The following is a 16,174-nucleotide window of genomic DNA, read 5'->3' as shown; positions in this document are numbered from 1 at the left end:
AAAGTCAATCAAGATAAAGACCTTTCTCTCTAAGAAAGATTCCGAAAAAACAACAACAACAACAACAACAAAAGTCAACTCCAGGACACAAGGCAGTAAGATTTAGGTAGATAATGGAAATCTATATACATATTATAGGAGAGTGAGTTTGTTTTTGGTGACATGCCAGAAAGTTTAGGGTGAGTTATATTAGATATACAAAGGACAAATGATCTTTCCTCTTGAGGTTTTTATAGAAAAGCTCAGAAGTATGAAACATGGGGATAAATTAGAAATTAGAAAGTTGTTTGGTATAGTTGGAGTAAAAAGCATTATGTTGAAATACTGAATTGAGTAAATTAAGTGGGCTAAATAAATAGTGGATTTGATTAATTTGCTATGCTGTTATTGAGAATCAGACATGCATTTTGGGTATGGGTTCCTGTATAAGAAAGCTTTATTCAGTTTACCCAGCATGAGAACAAGAAAGCAAGCACATAGTCATTGTTTTTAGGGTGGTCACGATTTGAACACATACTCATACAGTTATTAGCTATGGGACTTTTGGATAGTTCTTTAAACTCTCCAAGTCTCACTATATTATTAGAAAGACACAGTCATATGTAACCATCAAAGTATATAAAGTATTCAAGTATAGAATGATTCTAATCTTGAATATGGTAGGCATTTAGCTATATGTTTTTGCTATTCTTTTTGAATGGTAAGTTAAAAACTACATCTCTCTTCCCCTTAAAAAAAATCATTATATAAAATATCTAAAACATTAGTTTTGTGTATATAAAATGGCAGTGGCATTAAAAGTATAATAATAAAGGTCTGAAAAAAATGCTTCACTAATAACTTAAAATGGGAAAAGCTAGAAGACCATAAATAGCAGAAAACAAAAATTAAAATCAGGAAAACACAGGGTTAAGCAAATGCTTAATGAAAATATGGCTAAATACAGGGTTTAGAGGACATAAGTTACTATTTAACATTTTGGTAGTGGCAGGAGACAGACAAATTCCTAGACAGATAAGGCAGGTCCTCAGTGAAACCTGATCTTCAAGCCCAAAACATCCTGAAACCTGAAAACCCAACTACCAGTTCCGGATGGAGTTCATGACTGACCTGAATGAGAACTTCATTGATGCCTTATAGCCAATCAAATGGTGCTTTTTCCAGGCCTGCCCATGAACTACTCAGCAAACACTCCCCTATTCCACACCTATAACAACCCCTGACTAAGCCACATGTTGAGCCACCTGCTTTCAGGTCCCTTCTCACCCAGAGGGCCACCCACTCTTGGGCATCTTCTCTGCTGAGGGCTTTCCTTCTGTCACTTAAAATTTTTCCCTGCCTTGCCCACTCTCCAGTGTCTATGTAACCTCATTTTTCTTGGTTGTGGGACAGGAACCCAGACCTACTGAACATCAGAAATGAAAAGGTCTATAACATGTCCCTAGTCAGTTTGCTGAGCTGTAGGCAGTGACCAGACTACGGGAGTGAAGAGTGGTGAAAGTTCAGAGGGCCCAGACCTCAGAGCTCCCCAGCCCAGAGCTGTAACACCACCCCTTTCACTAGGCCACTGACAGCGGAAACAAACAAGCTATGACACGCCCCTGATCACTGGGCTGAGAACAGTGAGATAGCTGCTGTCTCTTAGACTTTGGGCACAACAGCATTCCTCTCATCCAGATACCACTGCCCAAGGCAGAAGCTGGTTGCAGCATGCCTGGTCCAGGGTAGACTTTTAATATTTTATTTAATCTTTACCAGAAATATTCTTTCCCATTTTGTCTCATTAAAAAATATTCAGTTAAACATTTTTATAACTTGAAAAATATTTTTTTTTCTTATCATGGTATCAAACTAGTATTAAATAAAAACTATAGGAGGCCATTGCTTTGGACTAAGCTTCTGCACTGGGTCCCAACAGATCAAACTAAAAATCAAAATGGAGTCACTCAGGCAGAAGTTCCATGTCATCAAACCGAAACTGAACCTTTTGAGAAATCAGGAGAGAGAGCAATAACAGCCTAATTTAATAAACAGATCAGTGTCAATCTGCATGATAATGAAGTTCTCTTGGTTTTAATCCTTAACCTGAAGTAATTTGCTGTTAGTTATTGTTCTCTTGCCCCTGCCTTATAAGGAGAGTAACTCTAAAATGACCAATCTGCTTTTTGCTCTTTGTTTCTGCATTCTTCTGTAATGTTTCTGTCTATAAAGCTAACCTCCTTTGCTTAACTGATAGGAACACTTGTTCCATTTTATGGAATCAAGTGTTGTCCCATTCTAAAATCTCAAATCAAGACAACTGAGAACTTTAAATTAAATTTGTTGTAATTGTGTCTTTTCACACACTCTGTTTTTCCTTAGTTGTCATTATAAAGACCATTGAAATAACTTTTTAATATTATTTGAATTTATAATTAATATGACAAAATATTTGGGAGGAACCCTTTGCATAAATGCATGCATATACACGACACATAAACACATACACACACACACACACACCACACACACACACACACTATGCCAAATAAATGCTGGTTAAATATAATGTTTTTAAAAACATTCTGGGTTGGCAGTTCAAGTCAATGGACTCATATTTTTAGGATGATCTGAATGTTTGAAATGGGGACCAGAAAAACTCTGCCTCCTGGTCTAATTATGTTCTAAGAAAGAAAAAAGAACCTGAGCCAAAAAAAATGCAAAACTATAGAATACAAATTTTAAACTCAATTCTAGAAGGCTCTAGACCATAAAACTATTAAGAATATCCTGGAGAACTCAGGAAACCTTAGAGACAGTGAGTGGCAAACATAACATTGTCCCAGAGAAATGCAAGTATTTAGAATGGCTATGGTAAACAATTATTGCTACAGATAAATTTATCTTTCAAAATGACATACCATGATATAAATATATCAACATGAGTATAAGCAGATGCCACAAATAGAAGCATTTACAACTCAGTAGCTATAGAAGAATCAACTATTTAGAGAAAAGACTTGAAAATATCATAAAGACAAATTTCATTTAGTGTTCTTGTATTAATTTGTATTGCAATTTAATCTTATAATCTTATTTGTTACTCAGAAGAAAAGCCACACACACACACAGGCACACACACATCACATATCAGTTAGATGGAATATTTTTAGGATGAAATATTTTTCGTTCAAGATCACCAATTCAATAAGGTAATTAAAGAGAAACTTGAAATAGTGTTTCCTTTTTCCCCTTAAAGTCCTTTATATTACAAATTATGTTCATCATAAATAAATTCAAAACCAACATATAAGGTATTCTGATTGCTGAAATGTTATTATCTTTCCTTCTAAACTTACTTTTTGGCAACTTTAGTGTTTGAAGTCTTTTATATCACCCTGCATATATTTAAACTTGTAAACAAAAGGATTGAAAGCTGTCATTTGAAAATGTCATGTCTGTTGTCAGTGATTCATGAATAATTGACATTGAGATTACCTAGGGAAATTTGCAATTAGCCTTCTCATTAACATAAGAACGAACAGTAAGCTGCTTGGTGAATGCTAGATTTAAACTTAAGTATTTACTCAAGAGATAAAAAGTTTATAAAAGGACCTCTAATGAAAAATTCATTAGTTCAATGTAATATCCCAGGGGTTTCCAAGTTCCTTCATGAATCAGTCATTGAGAAAACCAGAACACATATTCAGTTATTAATTTATGCATACAAATAACTGTGAATGTCCTCAGAACAAAAGAGATCAATCTAGAGGTAACATATAATATGATGACTTCAATTGCAATGATAAGAAATATATACAATTTAGGCCAGTGTTAATCTGTTATTGATTATTCAGAGTTAAAAATTAGACTCTAAGAAATGTACATGTTAATAAAATAATAACAAAATTTGTGTGCATAACTACTCTGAAATGAATTTTATATGTTAAACCACTAAGGTGACAATAAATATCACTATGACTCAACATTTTCTCTTTAAGGTTGATGTTTAAAAATGAAGGGAGCATTGATCTACACAAAAATGGGCACTGATCTTTGCCTAAGTGTAGTCATAAAAAAGATAAAGTGAGTAATGTTAGATAGTGTGCACATAAAGATACAAAGTGTCTGTTTCTATTCATTTTTATGTTAATAAATTGGTCAATTGAATTGCACCTAACTTTGGAGGTGCCTTTTGCAATCCACAAATATTTTTGGTATAATTAAATGCAGCAAATATTTTAAAGAATTAATTGCTTTTGATTTAATTTTAGAGATGAAATAAAATTTACACTGCTCATCAGCAGTGTAAAATAAGTTGAAGATGTTAGAAAATAATACAATACAGTTCATGGGGTTCTAAAGAAAAGATATTTGTATACAGTGGGAAAAAAATATATATGTATTTTTGGAGTAGTTCATATTTCACATAATGTATGTTATGAATATGTGTCATCCAGACAATAAACTCCCATAAGAAATAAAGCATTTGAAGGAAAAAGATGATTTTGCTTTATATAAAGCATCTCCTCTTAAATTACCAAGAAGTACCAGGAATCAACAAAGATATAACAGAGCCTACCTGAACTGGCAAAAAAACAAGCCAGAAAGTTAGAGATGTAGACTTAAAGACCTTTTGACTTATCAATTTTTATAAATTTTACATAATATTTCATTTTCTCCTTCCAAGATAGTTTAAATTTGAAGTTCACTTTGTGTTTGTATAAGTGACATGGATACCTCCCAAGAAGCCTTTGTAACTGCCTAATGGGTTCATCTTACTCACTGCCTAGACAGATATGATTTATCAAGACAGCAGAATTGCAATTGAGAAAGAATTATTCACACAGAGCTGGCTGTGTAGGAGACCAGAGTTTTATCATTACTCAAATTAGTCTCAGCAAGCATTTGTGGATCAGAGTTTTTAAAGATAGTTTGGTGGATGGGGATGCCCAGTGAGTCAGGAGTGATTGGTTCTGTTGGAGATGAAATTATAGGGAGTTAAAGCTTTCCTCTTGCACTGAGTAATTCCTGGGTGGGAGTCAAAAGATCAGATTGACACAAAGTTTTGCTAGGCTCACAGCAGGGAGCTCCTGTCTACCCAGGCAACCTCTGGGTTGTGCTCCAGGCTGCAGCCACTGTGATTGTGTGCTCAGTCCCTGGCGGGAGGGAGCATGTGAACGAGTGAGTGCAGGATCCAGCCAGCCACTCCGAGTGCTGACACTCAGAGTGCTGCATGAGTAGGCTCGATGCAGGACCCACAGCAAGATCAGGCGTATCACCCTGAGGGCAACATGGAAGTATCCAACAGGCAGGGGTGTCTGCAACCCCAAAGCCCAAAATAGAGAATTGCAGTGTGCGATTTACTTATTTTAGTTCTGCCATCTGCAGCTCAAGAGATCGTGGCGTGTTAGCAGTTCAGTCATCCCCACATCCCATTCTGACCCATGGCACTGGGACTGGCTCAGACCCACTGCCGCTCCTATGATATGGGGTGGTTGCCTTATTCTGGCGAGGGCAGAGGGACAGTGTTACAGTCTTTCTAGGTACCTGTGTTTGGTTGTTCTGAGCTCTTGTCAGGAGGTCATGCTGACAATTGAAGGGATGAGGATGGAGAATTTTATTGACCAATCAAACAGCTTTTAGCAGAGAGGGGATGGGAAGGTGGAATCATTTCTCTCAATGTGGCTGAGCCTGGGAGTTCTTATAGGCATAGGATGGGAGGTGGTGGGCTGCAGGTAGTACAAGAAAAGGTAACTTTCAATTGGTTAAAAAGCATTATTCAGAAACAAGAATTGGGAAAGGGTGGGCAAAAAGGAACAGAAGTTCTCACTCTGGGTCATGTATTTTATCTGGAACCAGTAGACCAGGATACTTTGGCTCAAAGGTGGACTTTTACTCGGGACCCGCCCCTATTTTTCTAGGTGTTAGCCTGTCTCCTATCACTATCAACATGAGTCAGTTTATTGATCTGGTGGTGCCAGGTGATCCATCAAGTGGAGGGTCTGTAAAATATCTCAAACGATGATCTTAGGTTTTATAATAGTGATGTTAATCCCAGGAGCAATAAGGGGAGGGTCAGAATCTTGTAGCCTCGAGCTGCATGACTCCTAAACCATAATTTCTAATCTTGTGGCTAAATTGTTAGTCCTACAAAGGCAGTTTAGTCCCTGGGTAAGAAGGGGGTTTGTTTTGGGAAAGAACTGTTACTGTCTTTGTTTTAAACTATAAACTAAGTTTCTCCCAAAGTTAGTTGGGTATAAAACTACCTTTAGAATGAACAAGGACTGGTGGAGGTTATTAACAGAAGCAAGATGGGAGGACAGGGCCAAGATGGCTGACTAGAAGCAGTGGCAATCTGAGGCTCCCATTGAAAAGAACCATAACAGAGTGTGAATCCTGCTCCGGCAACCGAGCTATCCAGGTTCTGTCGTCAGAACTGACTAGGTGGCTGGCGTGACCCACAGAGAAGAAGAAAGATCAGTGTCGTCGTATGACAGCTCACCTGAGAGCCACATGGGGCAAGAGAGGCCCCATTCCTCAGTCAAGGGAGGTGGTAAGTGAGTGGAGAAGACATCCTTTTTTTTTCCCATGGAACTGTATAACCCACGGATAGGAAAATACCACTTGTGGACCCATGCCAACAGGGCCTAGGGTCCCAGCCATGGAGCCACGCAGATTCTCAACAACCATTAAACGAGAATCTGCTTAAGCCTGCCGAACTCCTGATGGGAGGGGAGCAGCCAACACTGGGACTGATAGCCACCTAACACACTAAGCTCCCAAGGTGGGGGAACAGGGCAGCCATCTCTATAGCTCCAAGCCATGCTTTTCCCTGGTGGAGCCAGGGAGTCTGGACAGCGTGGTCCCAAGAGGTTTTCCCCACAGCCCAATACACCAACTGTGGCAGACTGTGGACAAAGTGCCTTTTCAGGCTTGACCTTTACCAATCCCACATCACTGGGTGAGGCTTCCCTGCAGGAACTCCAACAACTCCAGCTAGGGGCTTAGGGACAGAACTCTGATCCCCCTGGGCCTGAGCCCCTAGGGAGAGGAGTGGCTGCAGCCCCGAAGGACCAGGAGACTTAGACTTTTCTCCTGCTGGTTCTGAGGAATCTGGACAGCCCAGACGAACGGGTTTCCCCCTAGCAAAGCAAACCTCCTCTCCCAAGGGATAAATTGCTTTGTGAAATGGGTCCTGCTCCCCATGCCACCATACTGGGTGAGACCCTCCAGCAGGGTCTGTTAGACATTCTGTACTAGAGCATTCCTCCTGGCATCAGGTTGGTGCTCCTCAAGGTCAGAGATGCCAGAGAAAGAAGCAGGCACCCATCTTTGCAGTTCTCCGGCCTCCTTGGGTGACATCTCCAGGCGCATGAGTGAACAAGATGAACAGGGCCTGAGTGAACCCCCAGCAAACTTCAGCAGCCCTACAGAAAAGGGACCTGACTATTGCTAGAAAAACAAACAGAAAGCAACAACAACAGCATCAACAAAAAAATTGCCCACAAAATCCCCATCCAAGAGTTAGTAGGCTCAAAGATCAATATTAGACAAACTATTTTAAGGTGAGAAAGAATCAATGAAAAAACGTTGAAAATCCAAAAGGCTAGAGTGCCTTTTCTCCAAATGATCACAACAACTCTCAAACAAGTACACAGAACTGGATGGAGCATGAGATGGACAAATTGACAGAAGTAGGCTTCGGAAGGTGGGTAATAACAAACTACACTGATCTAAAGGAACATGTTCTAACCCAATGCAAAGAAGCTAAGAACCTTGATAAAAGGTTACAGGAGCTTCTAAATAGAATAATCACTTTAAGGAGGAATATAAATGACCTGAAGGAGCTGAAAAGCACAGCACAAGAACTTCATGAAGCATACACAAGTATCAATAGCCAAATCAACCAAGCAGAAGGAAGGATATCAGAGTTTAAAGACTGTCTTGCTGAAATAAGGCATGCAGACAAGATTACAGAAAAAAAGAATGAAAATGAATGAACAAAACCTCCAAAATATATGGGACTATGTAAAAAGACCTAACCTATGATTGATTTGAGTGCCTAAAGGAGACAGGGAGAATGAAACTAAGTTGGAAAACACACTTCAGGATATTATCCAGGACAACTTCTCCAATCTAGCAAGACAGGCCAACATTCAAATTCAGGAAATACAGAGGAAACCACTAAGATATTCCACAAGAAGATTAACCCCAAGAAACGTAATCGTCAGATTCTCCAAGGCCGAAATGAAGAAAAAAAAAAAAAATAGTTAAGCACAGCCAGAGAGAAAGGCCAGGTCACCTTCAAAGGGAAGCCCATCAAACTAACAGTGGACTTCTCAGGAGAAACCCAACAAGTCAGAATAGAATGGGGGTGAATTCAACATTCTTACAGAAAAGAATTTTTAACCCAGAATTTCATATACAGTCAAACTAAGATTCATAAGAGAAGGAGAAATAAAATCCTTTCCAGACAAACAAATGCGGAAGGATTTTGTCACTTACAGGCCTGTATTGCTAGAGATCCTGAAGGAAACATCAGATATAAAAAGGAAACCAGTAACAGCCACTGCAAACACACACCAAAATATAAAGACCAATGACACTATGAAGAAATTGTATCAACTCGTGTGCAAAATCACCAGATAGCATCATGATGACAGAATCAAATTCACACAACAATATTTGCTTTAAATGTAAATGGGCCAAATGACCCAGTTAAAAGATAGACTGGCAAAATGGATAAAGAATCAAGACTCACTGGAGTGCTGTATTCAGGAGACTCATCTCAAGTACAAAGAAACATATAGCTCAAAATAAAAGGATGGAGAAAGTTTACCAACCAAATGGAAAGTAAAAGAAAGCAACGGTTGCAATCCTAGTTTCTGAAAAAATAGACTTTAAAGCAACAAAGAAAAAAAGGCAAAGAAGGGCATTACATAATGGTGAAGGGATTATTTCAATAGGAAGAGCTAACTTTACTAAATATGTATGCATCCAATACAGGAGCACCGAGATTCATAAAACAAGTTCTTAGAGACCTACAAAGAGACTTGGACTCCCATATAATAATAGTGGGAGGCTTTAACACCCTACTGTCAATATTTGATAGATAAATGAGACAGAAAATTAACAAGAATATTCAGGACCTGAACTAAGTTCTGGATCAAGTGGACCTAATAGACATCTACAGAACTGGACCTAATAGACATCTACAGAACTCTCCACCTTAAATCAACAGAATATTCATTTTTCTCAGTGCCACATGGCACTTATTCTAAAATTCACCACAAAATTGAAAGTAAAACACTCCTCAGCAAATGCAAAAGAACTGAAATTGTAACAGTCTCTCAAACCACAGTGCAATCAAATAGGAACTCGAGATTAATAAATTCAAACAAAACCCCACATAACTAAGTAGAAATTGAATAACTCCTCCTGAATTACTCCTAGGTAAATAATGAAATTAAGGCAGAAATAAAAAGTTATTTGAAACCAATGAGAACAAAGAGACAACATACCAGAATCTCTGGGACACACCTAAAGTAGTGTTAAGAGGGAAACTTATAGCACTAAATGCCCACATCAAAAAGATCTCAAATAGGCATCCTAATATCACTATTAAAATAACTAGAAAAGCAAGAGCAAAGAAATTCAAAATCTAACAGAAGAAAAGGAATAATTAAGATCAGAGCAGAAATGAAAGAGATAGAGACATGAAAACCCCCTCAAAAAATCAACCAATCCAGGAGCTGTGTTTAAAAATAATTGACAAAATATATAGATCACTAGCTAGACTAAAAAGAAGAAAAGAGGGAAGAATCAAATAGACACAATAAAAAGTGATAAAGGAGGTATCACTACTGACCTCACAGAAATACAAATTACCATCAAAGAATACTAAAAACACCTCTACGCAAATTAACTACAAACTATAGAAGAAATGAATACATTCTTGGACACATACACCCTCCCAAGACTAAACTAGGAAGAGGTCAAATCCCTGAACGGACAAATAATTTCTGAAATTGAGGCAGTAATTAATAGCCTACCAACTGAAAAAAGCCCAGGATCAGATGGATTCACAGTCAAATTCTACCAGAGGTACAAAGAGGGGAGCTGGTACCATTTTTTTTTTTCCTGAAACTATTCCAAACAATTAAAAAGGATGGACTCCTCCCTAACTCATTTTATGAGATCAGTATCATCCTGATACAGAAATCTGGCAGAGACACAACAGAAAAAGGAAACTCTGAGCCAATATCTGTGATGAACATCAGTGCAAGAATCCTCAATAAAATACTGGCAGACCAAATCCAGCAGCACATCAAAAAGCTTATCCACCTTGATTAAGTCAGCTTCATTCCTGGGATGCAAGCCTTGTTCAACATACACAAATCAAAAAATGTAATCCACCACATAAACAAAACTAATGGAAAAAACATATGATCACCTTAGTAGATGCAGAAAAGTCCTTTGATAAAATTCAACATTCCTTAATGCTAAAAACTCTCAATTAACTAGGTATTGATGGAACATATTTCAAAATAATAAGAGCTATTTATGACAAACCTATAGCCAATATCATACTGAATGGCCCAAAGTGGAAGCATTCCTTTTGAAAACCAGCACAAGACAAGGATGCTCCCTCTCACTACTCCAATTCAACATAGTATTGAAGTTCTTGCCAGGGAAACTGGGCAAGAGAAAGAAATAAAGCATATTCAAATAGAAAGAGAGGAAGTCAAATTGTCTCTGTTTGCAGACGACATGATTCAACATTTATAAAACCCCATCATCTCAGCGCAAAAACTCCTTAAGCTGATAAATAACCAGCAAAGTCTCAGGATACAAAATTGATGGCAAAAATCACAAGCATTCCTACACACCAACAATAGACAAGCAGAGAGCAAAATCATGAATGAACTTCCATTCATAATTGCTACAAAGAGAATAAAATACATAGCAATACAGATAAAACAGATGTGAAGGACCTCTGAAAGGAGAACTACAAACCACTGCCCAAGGAAATAAAAGAGGACACAAACAAACGGAAAAACATTCCATCCTTATGGATAGGAAGAATCAATATTGTGAAAATGGCCCTACTGCCCAGAAGTAATTTGTAGATTCAATGCTATTCCCATCAAACTACCATGGACATTCTTCCAAGAATTAGAAATAAATTGCTTTAAATTTCATATGGAACCAAAAAAAGCCCTTATAACCAAGACAATCTTAAGTAGAAAAAACAAAACTGGAGGCATCATGCTACCTGACTTCAAACTATACTACAAAGGTACAATATTCAAAACAACATGGTACTGGTACCAAAACAGGCATATAGACCAACAAAACAGAACAGAGACCTCAGAAATAACACCTCACATCTACAGCCATCTGATCTTTGACACACCTGATTATAACAACCAATTGGAAAATGATTTCCTATTCAAAAAATGATACTGGGAAAAGTGGCCTACCATATGCATGACACTGGACCCCTTCCTTACACCTTATAGAAAAATTAACTCAAGATGGATTAAAGACTTAAATATAAAACACAAAACCATAAAACCCTAGAATAAAACCTAGGCGATGCCATTCAGGACATAGGCATGGGCAAAGAGCTCATGACTAAAACACCAAAAGCAATTGCAACAAAAACCAAAATTGACAAGTGGGATCTAATTAAACTAAAGAGCTTCTGCATAGCAAACGAAAAAAAAATATAACTGTCATAAGAGTGAACAGGCATAAAATTTTTACAATTTCCCCCTGACAAAAGTCTAATATCTAGAATCTTCAAAGAACTTAAACAAATTTACCAGAACAAACAACATCATCGAAAAGTGGGCAAAGGATATAAACTGACACTTCTCAAAAGAAGATATTTATGTGGCTGACAAACATATGGAAAAGAAAAGCTCAACATCATTAATCATTAGAGAAATGCAAATCCAAACCACAATGAGATACCATCTCATGCCAGTCAGAATGGTGATTATTAAAAAAATCAAGAAACAATGGATTCTGGAGAGACTGTGGAGAAATAGAAATGTTTTTACACTGTTGTTGGGAATGTAAATTAGTTCAACCATCTAAGACAGTGTGTTGATTCCTCAAGAATCTGGATCCAGAAATACCATTTTACTCAGCATTTATATACACCCATATTACTGGGTATATACTCAAAGGAACATAAATCATTCTACTATAAAACACATGCACACCTATGTTTAGTGCAGCACTGTTTACAATAGTAATAACATGGAAAAAACTCAGATGCCCATAAATAATAGACTGGATAAAGAAAATGTGATACATATACACCAGGGAATATTATGCAGCCATAAAAAGGAATGAGATTATGTCCTTTGTAGGAACATGGATAAAGCAGGAAGCACCATCATCCTCAGCAAACTAACAGAGGAACAAAAAACCTGTCACCGCATGTTCTCACTTGTAAGTGGGAATTGAACAATGAGAACACATGGACACAGAGAGGGAAACAAAATGCACTGAGGCCAGTTTGGGAGTGGGTGGTGAGGGAAGGGAGAATATTAGGAAAAATAACTAATGCATGCAGGGCTTAAAGCCTAGATGACATGTGGATAGGTTCAACAAACCACCATGGCACCTAGGTAACAAACCTGCACGTTCTGCACTTGTATTCCGAAACTTAAAGTAAAATTAAAGAAAAGAAAAGAAAACTTGTACCTGTATGTTTGTTTGACTTGTTTTTGCAATGCTACTTTTCTTATATATATATGAAAAAAATCTCTTAATGTTATTAAAAAAATGGAATCAGTTTGTGATAAGATATATAAATGAAAACATTAATGACATATTAACCATTGATTAAAACTATGCAAATAAACATATGTATACATAAAATGAATGTAAACAATTGCACCAAGTTAATAAAAATTGGTTTAATTTATATAAAAGAAAAACGGAAAAATGTTTCTTTTTTTATACATAATCATTTATATTGTGGGACTTAGGAAATCAAACAAACAATGGAGTTCTAATTTGCAAATCAAGCAACAGGTATTTAATAAATACTGCTTTTACTCTTAAAAAAAAGCAGCATGGAGTTGGTTGGGTCAGATCTCTTTCACTGAGATCTCATCTCAGTTATAATTTTGCAATTATGGTTTTACCTTTTAAATTTATTCTAGATGTTTCTTCTTTATTTAGTTCTTTAATTCATTTCATATAGCAATATAAGCTGGATAAACCTTAAAAACTTATAGTCAGTAGTTCATATTATTGTTATCATTTTAAGAATAGAAGTAAAATCCTCAGTTCTAATTATTTGTAAATTAAACATTATTGTGTTTTATTAAGGCCTATTAATGAAAAAATCAAATTTTGTAAAATATTTTACAGTTTATTCTGAGGCAATATGAGTGGCCATGTCCAAAAGAACAGTCCAAAAGGTCCTGAGAAAGTGTGCCAAATGTGGTCAGATTACAGTTTGGTTGTATGTATTTTAGGGAGACAAGAATTGCAGGTAAAATTACAAATCAATACATGTAAAGCATACATTGGTTTGGCCTAAGGTGGTGGGATATATTGAAGTGGAAGGCTTACAGGTCATAGGTAGATTTAGATTTTCTGACTGGCAATTGGTTGAATGAGTTAAGCTTTATCTAAAGACTTGGCATCAATAGAAAAAAAAAATGCTTGAGTTAAATTAAGATAGGGAGGGTTCTGGAGGCCAGGGTTCTTGTTATGTAGATGAAGCTTCATATGTAGCAGTCTTCAGACGGAATAGATGAGAAATGTCTCTTTTCAGACGTTAAATGTGTCAGGCTCTTAGTTAATCTCTCCAGATGCAGGGGAAAGTTTAGAAAGGGAGACCTGGCTGGTTGTACTAAAAGACTCTACAGATGTAAATTTCCCACACAAAAATTGACTTTATCTGTGAAGTTCTAGCTGGTTTTCCTGGAAGAATATCTGAAACAAGAGAGTGAAGCAGCCTAGCCTGAATTAGCAATAACTCCTTGGCTGAATGAACTGCTAAGCAACAAAGTTCCTAAAGCAATACAGGATTCTAGAAGTAACAGTAGTCTTTGAAATATGACTGAGATCCTAGTTAACAGGCCACGTCATCAGAGAAACCCAATAGCTATGAATGTTACTGTTACTGGGGGTCCTTGCTCCCAGAGCTCCCAAGATGGTGGTGGGCCACTTCCAAGATTGTGGCAAGCCTTGTGTTCTCTGACCTGGGGTTACTGGCCTCACCGATTCCAAGGAATGGAATCTTGGGCCATGCAGTGAGTGTTATAGCTCTATTAGATGGCATGGGTCATGGAAGAGAACCGTGGAATCTAATGACTAATATTCAGCTTGATTAGGACAAACCCGGACACTTAGCCATGCAGGAACAATGGCAAGCCTTTAGTCTGATTGGAGGCGGCAATGGGTGCCTCACTGGATCAGGAGCAGAGCAGACACCCTGCCAGCTCCGGAAGGATAGAAGTCAGTGGTGGGTCTCCGATGGTGGCAAACAACAGTGGTGGACGGTGAGGGAAAGCTGAGCTCAAGGCATAACAAACACGGGCCAGAAGAGTATGCAGTTGCAAGATTTAATAGAGTGAAAACGGAGCTCTCATACAAAGAGAGGGGACCCAAAAAGGGTAGCCATTGACGGCTCCAATGCCTGGGTTTATATCCCCATCATTGTCCCTCCCACTGTGGCGTCAGGCGATAGATGATTGGCTATTTTTTTACCTCCTGTTTTTGCCTGATTAGCATTTTAGTGAGCTCTCTTCACTACCTGATTGATTGGGTGTGAGCTAAGTTGCAAGCCTCATGTTTAAAGGTGGATGAGATCACCTCCCCAGCTAGGCTTAGGAATTCTTAGTCGGCCTAGGAAATCCAGCTAGTCCTGTCTCTCACATGGGCTCCACAAGGTCATTGATGACAACAATGTCTCTCATCTGTAGCTGGAGACAGAGATTGAGGCTCTCAAAGAGGAACTGCTCTTCCTGAAGAACCATGAAAAGGAAGTAAAAGGTCTACAAGCCCAGACTGCCAGCTCTGGGTTGACCCTGGAGGTAGATGCCCCCAAATCTCAAGAACTTGCCAAGATCGTGGCAGGCATCCTGGCCCAATACCATGAGTTGACTCAGAAGAACCAAGAAGAGTTGGACAAGTACTGGTCTCAGCAGATTGAAGAGAGCACCACAGTGGTCACCACACAGTCTGCTGAGGATGGAGCTGTTGACATGAGGCTCACAGAGCTGAGACGTACAGTCCAGTCCTTGGAGATCAACCTGGACTTGATGAGAAATCTGAAGTCCAGCTTGGAGACCAGCCTGAGGGAGGTGGAGGCCCCCTATGCTCTGCAGATGGAGCTTCTCAGCAGGATCCTGCGGCACCTGAAGCCAGCGCTGACACAGATCAGGGCAGAGGGGAAGCACCAGCCCAGGAGTACGAGGTTCTGCTGAACATTAAGGTCAAGCTAGAGGAGGCTGAGATCGCCACCTACCGCCACCTGCTGGAAGACAGCGAGGACTTTAATTTTGGTGATGCCTGGACAGCAGCAACTCCATGCAAACCCTCCAAAGACCACCACACACCAGATAGTGGACGGCAAAGTGGTGTCTGAGACCAATGACACCAAAATTCTGAGACATTAAGCCAGCAGAAACCGGGTACCTTTTGGGGAGCAGGAGGCCAATAAAAAGTTCAGAGGTCAAAAAAAAGAAAAAAAAAGATTTTATGGTTTGTACCGTGTAACTTAACCCTGGCTTGCATGGTCTTAGGTCTTCTGTATAATTTTGGTATTTTATTGCCACAGAGTATGCTTTGTCAGCTTTATGATCTCTGTTTTAACATTAATGCTGGTTAGCCGTACATAAACTCCAAAACAGGGGAGTACAGGGAAGTATGGCTGACCTTTCTTCCCTTGTGGCATGGAATTCAGTTTTTCAGGTTTCTCTGAGATCCCCATGGCCTATGAAGTGTTCATTCAGTCAGTCTGGGGACTATAGGATTTTATTTTTGATTTATGAACCCATCTTGAGTGCTTCTATATATATTCAAAGGCCCCACAAGAAATTATATTTTTTACAAAGAGCAAGAATATTTGTTACATAAAAAAGAATATGTACCCTTAAGAAATAACCATAAACTTCAAATTAGATAAGATCATATTGAAAACAGCAAGTCTGTATCC

The 16,174-nt window shown here is 38.4% G+C and overlaps 1 protein-coding gene across 1 annotated transcript in view; it reads left to right on the top strand.

Annotated features, from left to right (window-relative positions):
- The window catches only part of LOC117084947 (keratin, type I cytoskeletal 18-like), a 147,128-nt gene extending 131,685 nt beyond the window's left edge, over positions 1 to 15,443 (top strand). Inside the window, exon 2 of the mRNA XM_033213337.1 lies at positions 14,940 to 15,443. Coding sequence (XP_033069228.1) covers positions 14,940 to 15,443 — 504 coding nt within the window. The remainder of the gene's footprint in view (positions 1 to 14,939) is intronic.
- Positions 15,444 to 16,174: the final 731 nt, after the last annotated feature.

The sequence above is a fragment of the Trachypithecus francoisi genome, unplaced genomic scaffold (assembly GCF_009764315.1).
Source record: "Trachypithecus francoisi isolate TF-2019V2 unplaced genomic scaffold, Tfra_2.0 Lachesis_group1, whole genome shotgun sequence".
Classification (NCBI taxonomy): Eukaryota; Metazoa; Chordata; class Mammalia; order Primates; family Cercopithecidae; genus Trachypithecus; species Trachypithecus francoisi.
The sequence above is the reverse complement of the archived record's forward strand: the minus strand, read 5'-3'. Positions and strand labels throughout refer to the sequence as shown.